Source organism: Kryptolebias marmoratus, linkage group LG4 (assembly GCF_001649575.2).
Source record: "Kryptolebias marmoratus isolate JLee-2015 linkage group LG4, ASM164957v2, whole genome shotgun sequence".
NCBI classification, from domain to species: Eukaryota; Metazoa; Chordata; class Actinopteri; order Cyprinodontiformes; family Rivulidae; genus Kryptolebias; species Kryptolebias marmoratus.
Window position 1 is genome coordinate 8452706 of NC_051433.1, and position 15526 is coordinate 8468231.

Consider the following 15526-nt stretch of genomic DNA (forward strand, 5'->3'; position numbering starts at 1 on the left):
TAAACAAATACCTCACATTATAATTGTGATTTTAAAGTGTCTGGCTTTAGAGACTACTTTTAAGTAGATATGTTGGGATTAAAATATATAAATAAAACAACAAAACCTGTAGCTGTAGCACAAAGTTAATTTCTCACTAGCTTTACATCACAAGTCTTCTTGATTAATTGTGACAAAACAAAACATCTCAGTTAAGTTTCAAAAGGTTTATACCAGTTCTTTAATAAACCTTCAGTAAACCTATCCACAAAAGATGTTTGAGAGACAGTCTACTTGCAGGAAAATGAACAGTAATTTCCCCTCCAGTTTTAATAGCATTTTTTTTATTACTTTCAGATATTAATAAAGACTGCAGAGAAAAATATGGAAATGTCCTTCTGGGACTTTTATTTAGAAACTGTTTCCATCTAAATTGTGATAGGTACAAGGAAATGACAAGGCTTTGAATCACCATGGCAACAGTGTGAATTCCCAAAGACACCATACCCCGGGATATGACGGCTGGTCTAAGAGCTTTTCCTTTTTTAATACCCTGTCAGAAACAGTCGGAGATTTCTGGAATATAAGGCCACCAATGATTCTTCCTCTCAAAAACATATTTGTTTTTTTCCTTCAAACGATGTAAAGTTTCTTGGAAGCTTTGTCTCGCGTTACATTTCAGTCCGTTTATACAAAAAAAACCATGAAAGTGACTAGCTGAACGGCAACGCAGTCCACCCATGTGTCACGATTCCTGTCCCTCTTAGTGAAGAGCTTTCCATCTCTCATCCGAGTTGAAGTTATTCCAAAATACGGAGACCTTTGACCTCCTCCATTTAGAGACCCGAATAGTCTCCATCCCTCTTCAAAAACCTCACATCTGCAATGTCCTTCATTCCATTATGGAGAAACAGGGAGGTCAAGGGTAAGTGCATGAGTCTCTTCCCACCTCGTTGCCTCTCCTCTGTCCTTTTCTTTGTTTTTAATTCATCGTGAGAGACAGAGTCACAGAGGGACGTTGATGGAAGATGACGTACTGAAGTGACCGCCAGCGGGGCTACAAGCCTATAGACTGCAGGGTTTGTCTCTCGGCGTTGTTGAGGTGGCCCGAGAACATGCTGTAACATGGCTGCTGGGCAAACTGGGTTAAAAAATCCGTCAGGTAAGCCTGAGGAGGAGACAGGTATAATATCAGCGGCTTAAAAAAGAAAAAGCATGAAAAAAAAAAAAAAAAAAACCTCATCCTACATGTCAAAGCTCTTTTACAGTCTGTAGTTTGAGTTAATTTTCCCTATTTTACAATAAAACTCTGGTTTTAACTGCAGTAAAACATCAAATTTAATCTAAAAGCTCAGAATATTACAAGCATTTTGATCCTTTAAAGTAAAAACATATAAAGTCAGAAGAATTGGAAATAACAAATCTTGTTTAATTTGAGAAAAACTTCATAGAAAAGCATTTTTTTTTTTAAAAACAGAATTGTGATTTAAAGTTTATTATTATTATTACAAAAATGCAAATAACATCTGATATTGCTTGAGAAAAAGTTGTTTTAGGTTTGTATTTAATCACACAGAAGAAATCTGATGCAAACTGTTTAATTCATCAGTAAATTCAGCACAACTTGGTATTTTTTAGATTTCTACTTTTTGGGACTTTGGCTTCAAAGCAGCTTTAACCCCAAAGCATCTTTTTCCAATTTGCCTTTTAGTCACCCTAAATAAAATGAAATTGCACAAACGTCGTTTTCTCACTGATTGTTAAATCTGAAATAATATCAAATCAAACGTTTACAGCATTTACCTGTAGATCGATCTGATATATGGGGTCCTTCAAGGCATCTGGATCATCCTCATCATCATCTTCATAATAATCATCACCTATAAAAGAAAATGTGAACCACTAAGAAAGATGTAAACTGTTGTCAAATTTATAACAATAAGATAAGAGACTATTACCATATTTGTTAGAGGCAATGAGATCAGAGAGCAGCTGCCCTGCCAGCCCTTCGTCCTCATCATCATCATCGTCACCCTCTTCCTCCTCCTGGTCGTCCCACATCCCGCTGGAATCTGAGAGAAACACAAATGGGTGGTTAAAAAAAAAAAAAAAAAAAAAGGCTGCTATCTCCATCTTTGTTTTAAAGAAAATACAATGAGCCATTTAAAAAAAATAAAATAAAATATAGCAACCTTCACAGCTGATTTGAAACAGGTTTCTCTCGTTCGATATTTAAAGAGACTCTTTAGGACGGATTCCTGAGAGGTTTGGCAGAAAAAAGGATCACAGTCCTGACAGAATTCTTATCACCAAGCTTCAAATTTTGTTTTAGTTGCTTTGGTTCAAAACTGTGGGGACTACCACAGAACAAAATGCTTAAAGGAAAAATGAGAACTAATAGAAAGGAAAAACTATAAGAGTTGACATAACCTTTAAAAACACTTAGATTAACAAGTCTATCTATCAGATGAGCCGATATTTTCCCCAACTAACAGCCAGTTAACAGCCAGAACCTGTTTACACAACATGAAGTCACTGAAGGATCTTTTCTCACACCAGTTTCTGAGTTTATCTGAACCTGTGGGAAGAATCACAGGACGGAGTCGGGTCCTTCCACAGATGATATCAGCCGCCTCATGTGTTGATCTCACCAGCTGTCATTCATAAACGCTGCTGTAAACAGCAGCCGGGTCTTTGTGAACAGTGTTTCAGACAGCAACCATTGTGTGAATGAGACTAATAAACATTACTGTAAACAGGGTTAGAAAAATAAACTGAGACCTGTATTCATAAACACATCTGTTCAGAACACCAGCTGCTGTTGAGGCAGCAATTATCAATACAAAACGGTGGTTATTAATAGAAAAATGCAGGGAAAAAGCTAAATAAATGATGGCTGTAATGGCTTGCACTGCCTGCTGTTTTCATTCCTGTTATCAAATCTCCCAAGGTGCATGGACACAGACCACCAGGTCTGGATGGCAAACTGCAGTCACAGCTCTTTAGAGGGTCCAGGAGGTTCATGTAATGTTACCCACCACACCAGATGTGAGCCAGCTCGTTTCTCTTATCTCAAACAAACAAAGATGTGTTCCTCGGCGCAGACATGACCAGGTAAATGTTACAAAACAAACATGTTGAGTAAATAAAGAACTTGTTTATGTCCCCGGAAACAAGCAGACCTTTAAATGGTGAAAACACTAAAAATCTGTATGCACACCTTGGCTCCAGTCTGCTGCGTTTCCTCTGCTGGCGTTGGCTTCCACCACAGTCGACAGCTCGTTGATGATCAGTTTAAAGATCTTCACCAGCAACGGGATGTTGGTCCAGCGCTCCGGGTCTGTTCAGCGCAAAAACAGATTCAAAATCTAAACGTTTGCTGAAGAAAACAATAAAATGAAACCATGTTTTGATCATTGAGTCTTACTCTTGGCAGATTTGGCGCGTGTGCGGATGCCTTCATCTGGGTTGTAAATTTCCTCTCCCTTCACCATGATGTCTTGAAGACGTTTGTCGTCAGTGTTGATACCATGTTGCAGTAGCTTACACAACGCAACAGTACTGCAGAGGTAAAAGTAAAAAGTTTGTTCAATAATACAATATTACTGTATGCACTGTATTTATACACACAAAGTCACTGTTTTAGCTCAAGAGTTCATCAATTAATTTGTTTGTTTGTTTTTTAAAAAAGGAGAATTTTTAAAGCTGCATCTTTGCTCAGACATGAACAGTGACACCAGCAGTGTCGATTCTTGATTTTGATCACAAGACGTTATAAATACTGAATATGAATATGTGATGCAACAGGATGAAGGGAAATATTCAAAAAATTAAAACTGTAGATTTTAGTGTTAGAGATATTAATAAGTAATCTCTGAACTTCTTAACCCAGAGAGATTCAAAAGAAACATCTGTGCACATCATTTAAACAAATAAGCCTAATTCGTTCATTTTAAAATGAATAAAACACATCTATAACAGATAAAAGAATTAAAAGTTAGAGCAGACATTTACTAATTCTGATTCATATTTTTATTTGAGAAACTTTCGCTGTAGTTTCAGACCTCTGGGCTCAGTTAAAAAGCATTAATCACCAAGTTAAAACGGTCTAAACTGCTGTGGTACGGGGTTCTCTCTGGGCACCACTGTGAGAAGCTAGCATTAGCTGTTTTAATGGTGGCTTTTAGGCCACCTTTGGCTGGAGGTCAAACTCAGAGTTCCTGTATGTGTTATTACTGATTAATGCTGTGAAACTGTTATATGTAAGAAAAGGTTTTCATCAGTACGTTGCCTGACCTGACTTTACCCTCGTACTGTCCGTAGAAAAGATGCTGCCTGCTCATCCATTCTGTCATGACGAACTCCAGGGCAGGCTTCCCCGTTGGGCCCGGCAAACTGCACAGAAACTCCAGCAGAGGATCCAGCTGAGAGTGAACCAGGTGGGCAAAGACCATGATCAGAGACTACACAGGATAAGAAAGAGAGGAGAGACGGTGAGGTGCTGGAAGTAGAAAACGTCTGATAATTTCACACAGCACGCATTACATTCTTTCCTCCATACTTGCATGACGCTCAGGGTCTCGGCTTGTTGCATTTTGCTCAGAATCGCTCGAAGGATCTGGTCCAGCTGTTCCCCGAGCTCCGTTCCCGCTCGAGAGATCAGGGTGGACACCAACCGGCCCACGAAGGCAGCTGTGAACTCAGAGGTCCGGGGGTCCAGCAGCTGGTTCACCACCTGCATGACGTACCACAGTCCGCTGTTGCCCTGCTCGTCCCTCCACTGGGCAATCTGCTCGAGGGCCACAGAGACGTACGCCCGCAGACACTCGCCCCCATTCTTGGCAAGGACAAAACGTCAGAGTAAGGAAAACCACCTGCGGTATCATTTCTCAGCCCCAATGCAAATAAATTTACAAGAATGTTTTCTGACAGAATGATTGTGCTCATGTCTGGATGCTTACCTGCATGATTGTGTTGTCATCAGTGCGTAAGGTGCACTGTGCCACCACAGGAAATGCCTGACACACAAGCATCTCTGACAGAGGGGGTTTAGTGTTTCGGACCACTGTGGTCAGGATGTCTATGGATGTCTGGACCGAGCACCACAGAGAGACAAAATGTAGTAAATCATTAAACATTCATCTCAGCACAATCGAGAAGTTACAATTTGAATTTTGTCCTAAAAAGACAGTTGCGTGTTGTTTGCTTTGCTCATGGTTTTTGTGTGTTTGGTGATCTTGGTACTTCTGAAACAATTTTTCTGACTTTTGTATCAAGATTTTGTCTTGTGTGAGAAGTTAGAAAATGTTAGTTGTGACCGTGGCACGAGAGGAGTTTCTCGCTGACGCCTCTGACTTACGGCACAGAGTCCAGTGGGGATCTTGTCAGGTGGAGCCTGCATGATGCTGACCAATGTGGGTATGAGACGCATCTGCATTGGGCCCTGGCAGCCTTCGATCTGCGCCAGCTCCTTGAAGATGTCCTGAGCCAGAGAGGCCACCACAGGATCTGCAGAGGAGCCGGAGAAAAGACGATCAAATGTGTGTTTTTACCTGAAACATCCGCCTCCTTCTGGAAAGATTTAGGGGAAGAAGTAAGGAAATTATATTTTCATGTCTATTTAATATTGCTAATATTAGAGGAAAAAATAGAAAATTTAAGCCTAGTACCTACAAAACAAAGGGCACTGAAGTGAGAATACAACAAAAAGTATGACAAAGAAGAAGAAGAGCTGTGTTATTACCATTGTTATATTTAAGGAAAATGGCGATAGTGAGGGGGCAGATCTTATTCTCAGCGCTGGTGGTGAAGGCCGAGTCGACGGTGCAGACGATGCACAGCGTCTCCATGACGAGCGTCAGCACCTCTGAGCTGAACTGGGCAGCAAGCTGGATCAGTCCCTCTAAGATGCTGGGGAGGAAGGGTTGAAGAACATGCGTGCTCTCCGACAGCTTCAACTGATCACAGTACCTGTAAAACCAAACAAGTAGAAGAAATCTATTAACAGAAGTATTCAGCGGAGATTTTTACCTCATCGTAATCGATCAGAGATCCTAAAATCTATTACAAAATGTGCAGCGCGAGTTAGAAAAGAGCACTTTTAGTTAAAAGCTGATGTTAGTTTTGCACCTTTGACTCTGTCATCAAAACAAAAATTGTAAGTCCAAGTTATGACATAGGAAACAAAATCCAGATCACCCCCAGATGGCCCTGACCGCAGAGATGCGGACGGACGGCGGCTGGCTCTCGTGGAGGCCGCTGACAGTGGCCTGGAGAAACTGCTGGATGAGCTCAGGAGACATGGCTGCCGTGAAGCGACTGGCGGCCCACAGAGCTCGGCCGAGGAGGAACGGAGACGCAGCTGGGAAAGAACAAATAAATATGATAAACAAGACTGTTAGGAAGAGAGAAAACACAAAACAACAACACTGAAGAGTCTGTTAATCAAGAATATATTAAAATGAAAAAAAATATCTTAGCAAAAATTAACTATGACAGCTATAAGCACTAAAGGTTAAAGCATTTTGTAATTATGGATAATATTTTAGTTAGAACTTAATTTTTTGGTCTGATTAAATGGGAAATATGATAAACAAGCTCCAAACGGCTACAAGCCAGCGTAGGTGGCCTGGATAAACAGGAACGATATTCAGTGTAAACACTTTGCCAACACAAATATGCAAATCATTATTAGAGTGAAACAGAGGCAGATGTCCACAGTGGCAACTCATAAAAAGAGCAGAAGAGAGAAAAAGAAGCAGTTTACTATATGGTGATGTGAAAATGAATTAAAAAGTTACACTATTTTTGTTTCTTAGATGACAACCACTCCATTATAAAACTTCAAATATTCCACCCTCAGATTCAGTAGACTGATGAGACTGATACTGAAACGATATAAATCTGTTTCAATAATCTTTTCCAGAAGAAAAGTTTAAGGCATGTTGTGGAGTTTCAGCTTTGCATTTCCCTGCCGACCTGAGAGTCAGACACGTGACCCGCGGTGACTCGTTTGAATCTCACCTGCCAGGTTGAGATCAGCAAGAATGACACCGGCAAGAAAGCCATGCATGTCAAACTGGATCCGACCGTTCTTCACGTTTTCTGTGATGATGGTTTTTACTGAGCCCAGAGCCAACATGCAGGCCTCGTGAATCTTCCACCTGGTTCATTAAAAAAAAAAGACCATGAAGTGTGCATTGTCACTTCACGACAGACAGAAAAACTAATTATTTTAAAATGCTCAGAGCCAGATCTCTGTGGAGCGTTTGCTCACCAGTGCTCATTTCCAGTGTTTTTAGCCTGCTCTGCCTCCTGGAGGTGTCTGGTTGCTGCTGCTGCCAGCGCCGCCGCGCTCTCATTCTGAAACTCCGCGGCCACGGCCTGCGACGAGAGCCAGCGATCACACACAGAGGAACAGGCTGACAGAGTTTTACTATCAAACCACAATAAAGTTCAAACATTTAACCAGGGGTGGAAATTAGCACCCACCACAGGCCAAATGCGGGTAAATATTTGAAGTGGCGGGTGAATTTGATCAACACACACGCCACTGTGGCGGGTTGGCAATTTGAACAGAAAAGGTGTTATTTGTCCTCTTGACATATAGCAGCAATGTGCTCGAGTTGCTGCTGTTACGTCGAGCCGCGTTCCCCCATCAAATACGGTTCGTCTCTGTGCCGCATACGCGGCAAAAACCGCGCGTTCATGTTCAACGCTCGTAACCGCCGCGCTGTGCTCGCGCTGCAAGGGAACTACGGAGAACGTGAAAGGTCAAACAACTTGTTTTGGCGAAGTTAACCCACTGTTCTGCTAGCGTGATAGACAGACAGACAGACTCCGTTATGGACAATGTAGACAATTTGTGGACAAAAAAAAATTAAAAATTAAAATAAATAATGACTTGTCTATTAACAGAATTGTTGGGGCAAATATTTCTCATTAAAAAAAAAAAAAAAAAAAACATAATTCTTTTAGGAATTAAATGTGCTAATAATATCATAATAATCTGATAGACACAGATACAGAAGAATAAACACAGTTAAGGACTTTTTGGTAAATTATTTTTGTCCCATGTTTTGGAGGGGGAAACGATCATTTCAGACGGCTGAAATATTTGGTTCCCCCCTGGTAACTTTTGCAAAAAAAGAACAAATGTCTCCAAATTCACAGGACTTGTTGTCCATGATGAGAGGAATAAACACAGTTAAAGACTTGTTGGTAAATTATTTTTGTCCCATGTTTTGGAGGGGGAACCGATTATTTCAGACTGCTGAAATATTTGGTTCCCCCCTGGTAACTTTTGCAATTTGCAGTTGCACCACAACTGCTTCCACCCACCTCGATCATCATCATCATCATATGAAATAACTTTTGTCACAACATAAAATAGTGGCTGGTAAAATTTTTGAGTGGCTGGTAAAAAAAATTTAATTTCCACCCCTGCATTTAACATCACTGCACAGAAACAGATTTATCTACTTCTGTCCAAAGACTGAAGCAGTACTGTTTAACAGCTGACTGAAACGTCTTTAAAGGCTCTATGGAGGGAAAACGACAGTCATGATTGTTTCTCCAGACTTAAATGTAAACAACGACCAAACAAAGATAAGCTTATTCTGCAAATAAAAAAGCATATGTTTTTACTATTTTATGTAAAAAATACAGTCAGAATTAGAAAAATTACTTTGTAAACTAAAGCAAAATTATGCTATTTTATGCATATCCACACATTTCCTAATGCATAACCTCCAGTATCTACACATCCCGTTCCTCTGGTTTAGGAAGGTCTCAACATTTACGTGAAAAATAAATAAACCTAAATTAAGACATTTTAATTTAAAGATGCCGCTAATTTGTGCACAATGGTCCTTTAAATCACACGTGGTATTTTTAATAACTAGGATTCAGGTCTAAAAAATAAATCTTGAGGACCCAGGTTTTTCTGTGAGTGGGGAAAACTCCACAGGACAGAAACCATAAAATACGACAAGAAAACCTTTTCCCCTGTTCCAAAACACTAATAACTCAGAATATATCTGCTGTATATTCATTTAACTTTGTAATGTTTTGCTTTAACCTCACCAGCAGCAGGTCCTGAGCGGAGATCCTGACAGAGTAGGAGAACGTGTCGTCGTCCTCGTCTTCTACAAACTGCTGAGGGTTTGCCGTCCACACCTTGATCTTATTAGACAACACACAAACGATCAAACGGGGTCCGGCGTTTTGCAGTCATGTCTCCACCTGCGTGTGTGTTCGTTTCAGTCATTCCTCACCTGGTCTTCAGTGATCTGCATGTAGAGGATGATGTAGTAGATGAGTTCAGGCAGAGCCTTTTTCACCGTGGTCTTAAACTTGTTGTTCTCCAGCAGCGTGTGGACGAACTCGAAGATGCTGAACACCAGGTTTTCGAAACCCAAGACTTCACCTACAAAAATAAATCAACACCAGTGAGAATGCTGCAACAGACAGAAAAGGAAAGAATCGGATGAGACGAAGTAAATTCTGCTCACCGTCTGAATCTACAGGATCATCCACTTCTTCCGTGTAGTTGACTTCTGTCCTTACATAAGTAAACAACAAGCTAAGGAATATTATAGTCAAAAAACATTCATCCTTTTCATCTTTCAGTTGGGTTATTTGAGTTATTTTCTTTCCCAGATGTCACTACATCCACACAGCAATGCTGCAGTGTGCAATAATGTGGATAAGTGGTTGGAGAGGCTGCTCTTAAAAGACAAAACAAAAAGCAACGAATGCAATTTAATACACAGCCAATATTTGTGAAGGATATAAAGCTGCGCTTTCAGTCAGAGTATTCCATACGATGGGTAATATTTGCTGCATAGAAGACACCATGGGCTTCGGGAAGTTCTTCACTAATGCTGTAACTGCCTGTGGGAAAACAGAACAGGAAACACAAATTTAAACCTTCAAAGTGTAATAATGAAGAGGAAAATACAAAACCAAAACGAACAAATTAGAAATAATAAAACAGTGCATGCAGGCAAAAAGGCGTATAAATCGTAGCCTCAAATTTAAACGTGTAATTAACATCTATTCATGATTTGGGACATTCAAATTTCTCTCTGGGCAATTTCCTGAAGGAAGACTCTTAGGTTGGTAAAGCCTCTGTCTCACCTTGAGGACTTCCATCTTGAGGCCACTGTCCGATGAAGGCCCATCAGGCATCTGCAGAGCCTGAACGAAGGCTTCTGTGAACTGCTGCACCACCGGGAAGATCAACGCTTTGGCCGCACCCTACACACACACACACACAGATTTTAGAATTATTAACATATAAAAACAAGATATGATCTATACTGCTGACACACTTATTTAAAGATTCAGCAACACAACATAACTTTTCACATTTTTCCCAAAAGCTGAACAGTTCCATTATATTAAAATACAATAAATACAAAATAAAAAAATAAGTCAGCACCAAACATCAAAACATTAGTGCTTTTTATTAGTGTTTTGTTATTGAATCAGAGAGCAGAGAGACAATTATCTCTTGTTCGCTTCACCTTTTCAAGCTCTTCGATATCACAGATGAGGTTGGCACAAGTGGTGAAAATCTCCACTGCTCTGGAGCGGGTACGAATACTGTAAACCTGCAAATGATTGAGAAACACGAGGGATTAAATGCCATCAGTGACAGACGGCTTTCAAGTCTGTGTACACAACAACGTATGAAATCCTTCAAATATTTTTATTCGAGAGGAAACAACCAGAAACTTTCAGTCTTGGTTTTATGCTCCAAGTGAACAAAGCTTCCTTTTGAGACAAAGAAAAATCAAGCAGTGTAGCCTTTACAGGGGAATAAATTGGATCAATCTGATTGGCTCATTGCTGCAGTACCTCTGCCATGGTAAAGATCTTGTACATCTCAGGTAAGATGACTGGAGCCACCAGCGGCATCTGTGTGTCGGTCACCTCTCGAGTAAACTCTGAGGAAAAACAGATGTCTAACTAGAAAGATATTTACAACACAGGGCAGTAAAACTTAAAATCCACAGCAGTACTGCATGCAGCTTTGATTAGTGCACTCAAGGCAATCGACTCATCAAACAACGATGCTCAGAGAAACGGCCTTCATGTCATAAATCCAGACTGAAATCTCTGCCTGCATTCCTGAAACTAAAGACATACAGATCATTACTGGGTTTAAAGAATTTTTCCCCCTTTGACAAGCTATACTGCTGCATTTTGGCTACACTAACTAAATCGCTGTTTACTGCTTGCTTTATGAGATAAACAGTTCCTGTTTTAACACAGCTTGGGAGATTCAAAGCAAACCCCAAACGCTCGAAAACTAACAGGAAGTGACCTACGTGCACCAGAAACACTGAGTGGTAAACCAACACATCAGGTAACATCTACAAAATAAAAACTAGCAGCAACCAAACTGAAACTGGTTTATAGCCTTTTTTGTTCCGTTTCTGTACTTTTTAAACGAAACCTTAAATGTGTTACTTAGTTGGAAGACGGAACAAAAAACAGGATTAAAAGAGGACTCGTTTTTAAGCTCAACTTTAAATCCCTGAGTGGAAACAGCAGGAACATTCTTCTGTTAGTTATGTAGTAAATAATAACAGCTCACTGTAAAAATACAATATTACACAAGTACTGTTTCAGGCTGAGCAAATACTAGTTGTACTGAACAGAGTACTACACAATAAATCTGAGTTAAATCAGTGAAATTCACTTTAGTCTCAGTCAGATCTGAAGTGTTTGTTTTTTATTCTTGTCTTGAATCACTACAGAATAAAAGAAAATGGAAATCTGGATCAACTTTCCCTGTGTGATGATCTACAGCATGTGTCGGTTTCACCTACCTGTGAGGACCCTCATGGCGCCGTGCACGGCATTAATGTCTCCACTGACCAGCATCTCCATCAGGAGCGTGAAGAGCTGAGGCCACGCCTCAGGCCAGTCCCAGTGAGCAATGGCCGACACAGCGTAGGCGACACTGGAGCGAACTTTGCTGATCGACTCCCGCAAACCATTAGGCAGCAGCTCCCTGATGGCAGCTTTGGCCTGGAGGGAAACAGCACAAGTTTGACGAGAGGCGGCTCCAGATCTACAGTTTTTAATAAATCTTTAAAAGGCAAAACATGGAATGATCCTGACCTACATGTATGGTTTTACAGCTTCATCCCAGTCTAAACTAATTTGATCAGGAAGAGCCAATTAGAATTGTTTCAGGCAGATTCAGGTTTTAAACAGGAATAAATCAGCATAACCAACCTTTAACTACAATCATAAAGAACTATTAAAAGTCTGATTGTTGAAATAAAGGATTTAAGTCACAGTGTTGTCAGCGGCATCATTATCCATCAACTGCGGATGAAGTGAAGAGGGAGGATCTGTTCAGCAGCGGCATCCAGGGAGAATCGTTTTACCTGATCTGTGGTTTCAGGAGGCCTGAACTTCTCTGACTGGGAGCACCAGTGAGTCTCCACATACTGTTTCAGGATGACCGACGCCAGCTGCAAAGACAGACAACCAGATGTTGGTTAAACTGCACCTGAATTACTCAGAGTCAGAGGAAGAGAAGCTAACACGCAGATAATTGTCAACAGGACCTGAATTTGGGATTCACACATGAGGAATGAACTCTCTGCAACTTAAAGATATCTTTTTATTTATTCTTTTGCTCACCTGACGGATGGCGAGTGCTCCCTGAGGGTCAACTGTGAGTTCTGCCAGATGAACACCAAACTCTGTAATATGGAAGGAACGACATAAAAACTGGTTTAAATACAGTAAATACAACACAGACGACACGCAAACAAGAAACAATCAGCTGGAGCATGATGTTGCAGTATGCTTTTGAGCCTAATCAGGGACGGCATTAATACAATTTGATTAAAAGGCAAAAGAACAATGCTCGAAGCAAACGGACTGATTTAACCCTGGCATTCGGGATCAGCATCAACCTCTGACTGGGTTTTTACTAAGAGTGACATCAGGCGCCAGAAGACAATGTTAGTGCTGACAGTCCTGCCTTAGAGAGGGGCCAGCGGAAAGGGCCGGCCTCGCTGCGACGCTTGCACGAGCGGTGGACGGACAGCGTGCACAATTAAGCCTCGGGATGAGAACTCGGGCACAATGAAAAGCCTCGTGGAGAGCATGAACTACAGCTGCATTTTAACCATGTGCTGAAACGAAACAACGGGTCTGCTTTGTTTTTAGACCGTCAGCATGCCAGAAAATGGCTGCTAAGTTGATCAATTTAATTGAAGAAAAACAAATTGGTGTTAAGCTGATAAAGATGAGGTGCTTCCAGTTAGCAAACATGACATATTATACCACAGCGCACAGATGAAACTTACTGAGTCATAAAATATGTTGTTTTAATTGCAAAAACAACAGCTTGGCTACTTTTTATTGTTCCACCTTAAAGGTACTCTTTGCAACGTCACAAAAACCGGTCAAAAAATAAAAAATGAAGTAAGAAAAAAAGTCTGCACAATTATTTTCTCATACCGGTTGTTAATGCATTCTTAAATTAAACATTTGCAAGCAAAATTGGTTAACTATCACGAGTGTTTGTGTACATACAGAAGCAGATTAAATTACTGAAAATGTCAACAATAACAGCATCCATGGAGGAGCCGTTTGGGATCCTGGTGTCTTGACAGTTTTTGATGCATTTACGCTCAGATTTGTTGAGCAGAGGATGCAGATGAAGGTGCTTTGTTTACATTGAGTGTGTACCAGCATATGGTTTAGGATCACATGTTTTGTGTTTGATTTCAATTTGCAATTAATACTGCCAAGCTGGGTTCCTCTGCTTCTATTTTTAAGCGTCTTATTTGAATCTTGATTTATCAACATTCAAAAACTGGTTGCAGCTGAAGCCAGACAACTAAGAGATTGACCTTTTTTGAGGGGGGGGGGTTAAATAGTCCTCTCGTCTTCCCCCCTTTCTGGCGTTCATTCCTGATGATGCGGGAAAGCTGGCAGAATGACCGGCGGGATCAGCGGGAGGAGACGACGAGGGCTTCGCGGGAAAAAAAATCTGTCAAGTGAGCCTCGGTGGTTGCCATAGCGACTGCGGACTGAATTATTACGAATTGCTGCAAAAGTAGCGTTAATGCGAGACTCTTTGGGAGTCGTTTCGACACGGTGTATGAGGTCAATATGAGCGAAAACAGCCGTTAGTCCCAGCGACCGTTGCCAAGCGACATTGTATGAGCACGAGCCCAAGAAACTGTCAGAGTGGCTAAAACCGCTTCTTTACGCGTTAAACAAACACGCGAGTTTTTTTTTCTTCACCTAAACACAATTAGCAACATATTTGCGTTTTTTTTATTATATTTATTTTAGTCGACAGACTGGAGTACACCCTGTTGCTTGAGGCCGGGGGTTTCGCTCCACACATGTGCTGCAAATAACTTACAAGCTAGGTGGCGGCTAATGATTACGCTAGACACCGCTAGCTCTTCGGGTCGGCTCGGTCCTGTCACCTTTACGGCAACAGAAACATCGGCAAGCCCGAGACGGGGCAACATTATTTATAAGCTGATTTGTACGTGTGTAAGTTTGGAGAATATGGCCAAACGTTAGCTGCGGGGACTGGGTGAAGTTCCGCTAACGTTACGGCTTTTAGCCGAGTTCACGCACGGTCTCATCCTCGACCACAAAGCAGCTCTCCGCCGTGATAATGCGACACCACCGGGACGCTTATCGCCGGCAGCCCATCGCTGTAGCCTCCAGAATCCAGAGAACCTGGCTCCCACTCACCCTCAGTCACTTCCAGCACTTTGATCTGCTCCTCTGCGGCAGCGCGCACTTCTTGAACCGGGGAGAGGATGGCGGTTAGCGTCTCAATCAGCGCCTCTTTCAGTCCCTGCTGGACGGGTCCGGCGGCCGAACCGGCCCGAGCGTCGCCCGCTGCGCTCATGTCTGCTGCTGCCGCCGCCGCCGCTGGGCTTTCTCGTCTCGCAGCCCGCTAACAGCGAATTCTCTCCGGCCGGGGAGGAGCAGAGGACCACGACCACGGACTGAGCGGTGAAGCGCGCCAATGCATATGGAGCGGCGGAGGCGGGGCTTCGCTGGAGGAAGCACGCTCAGTCGTCCGGGTCGGCCCAAGTGGGTTTTTATTATTATTTTACGTTCAACTCTGTCGCCCTCTAGCGGATCGGTGGGTGTAGACTTTCGAGGAATAATTGACCATTTAAAGCCACTCATTACAAACTATAAAATCAAACATAAAAAGGGTTATGAGATGATGCAGTTTGAAAGAGTTAGTTTTACAGATATACCGATAAACAGCTCTGAAATGCAGGTACGCACTGAATGTAAACAAATTACTTATCTGCATACTTTCAACAAATCTGAGCATAAATACCTGACAATAAATTAAAACTTTTCTTCTGTGGAGGTCACCACTGTTGACCTATTTTTAGACACTTTGACTCTTTTTATGGCTGGCAGTTCACAATTTGCTTACAAATATTTATTTTAAAGGCAAAATAACTATTACTATATTTTTAAGAAATTGTTTCTTATTTGCGGTTTTTTTTAACCACTCTTT

General features: G+C 41.5%; 1 protein-coding gene across 1 annotated transcript; it reads right to left on the reverse strand.

Annotated features, from left to right (window-relative positions):
• Positions 1 to 362: 362 nt before the first annotated feature.
• On the reverse strand, positions 363 to 15055 carry ipo9 (importin 9). The gene is made up of 24 exons (XM_017408959.3): positions 14734 to 15055; positions 12646 to 12707; positions 12387 to 12473; positions 11820 to 12021; positions 10843 to 10931; positions 10509 to 10595; positions 10120 to 10239; positions 9773 to 9873; positions 9492 to 9550; positions 9255 to 9406; positions 9064 to 9162; positions 7256 to 7362; positions 7003 to 7142; positions 6178 to 6340; positions 5723 to 5949; positions 5339 to 5487; positions 4941 to 5069; positions 4541 to 4816; positions 4276 to 4442; positions 3407 to 3540; positions 3200 to 3319; positions 1938 to 2051; positions 1783 to 1859; positions 363 to 1147 (listed from the first exon to the last, which is right to left on the reverse strand). Exons 1-24 carry the CDS (start codon positions 14891 to 14893, stop codon positions 1037 to 1039), a joined length of 3132 nt encoding a protein of 1043 aa, XP_017264448.1. The 5' UTR covers positions 14894 to 15055; the 3' UTR covers positions 363 to 1036.
• Positions 15056 to 15526: the final 471 nt, after the last annotated feature.

Excerpts from the sequence above, each read along its gene's own strand:
- ipo9 (XM_017408959.3), bottom strand. The coding sequence starts at position 14,893 with ATGAGCGCAGCGGGCGACGCTCGGGCCGGTTCGGCCGCCGGACCCGTC. Across the intron at positions 7,143-7,255 it reads AACACTGGAAATGAGCACTG|GTGGAAGATTCACGAGGCCT; the intron begins GTGAGCAAACGC and ends TTAATGAACCAG. Across the intron at positions 5,950-6,177 it reads GCGGTCAGGGCCATCTGGGG|GTACTGTGATCAGTTGAAGC; the intron begins GTGATCTGGATT and ends TTGGTTTTACAG.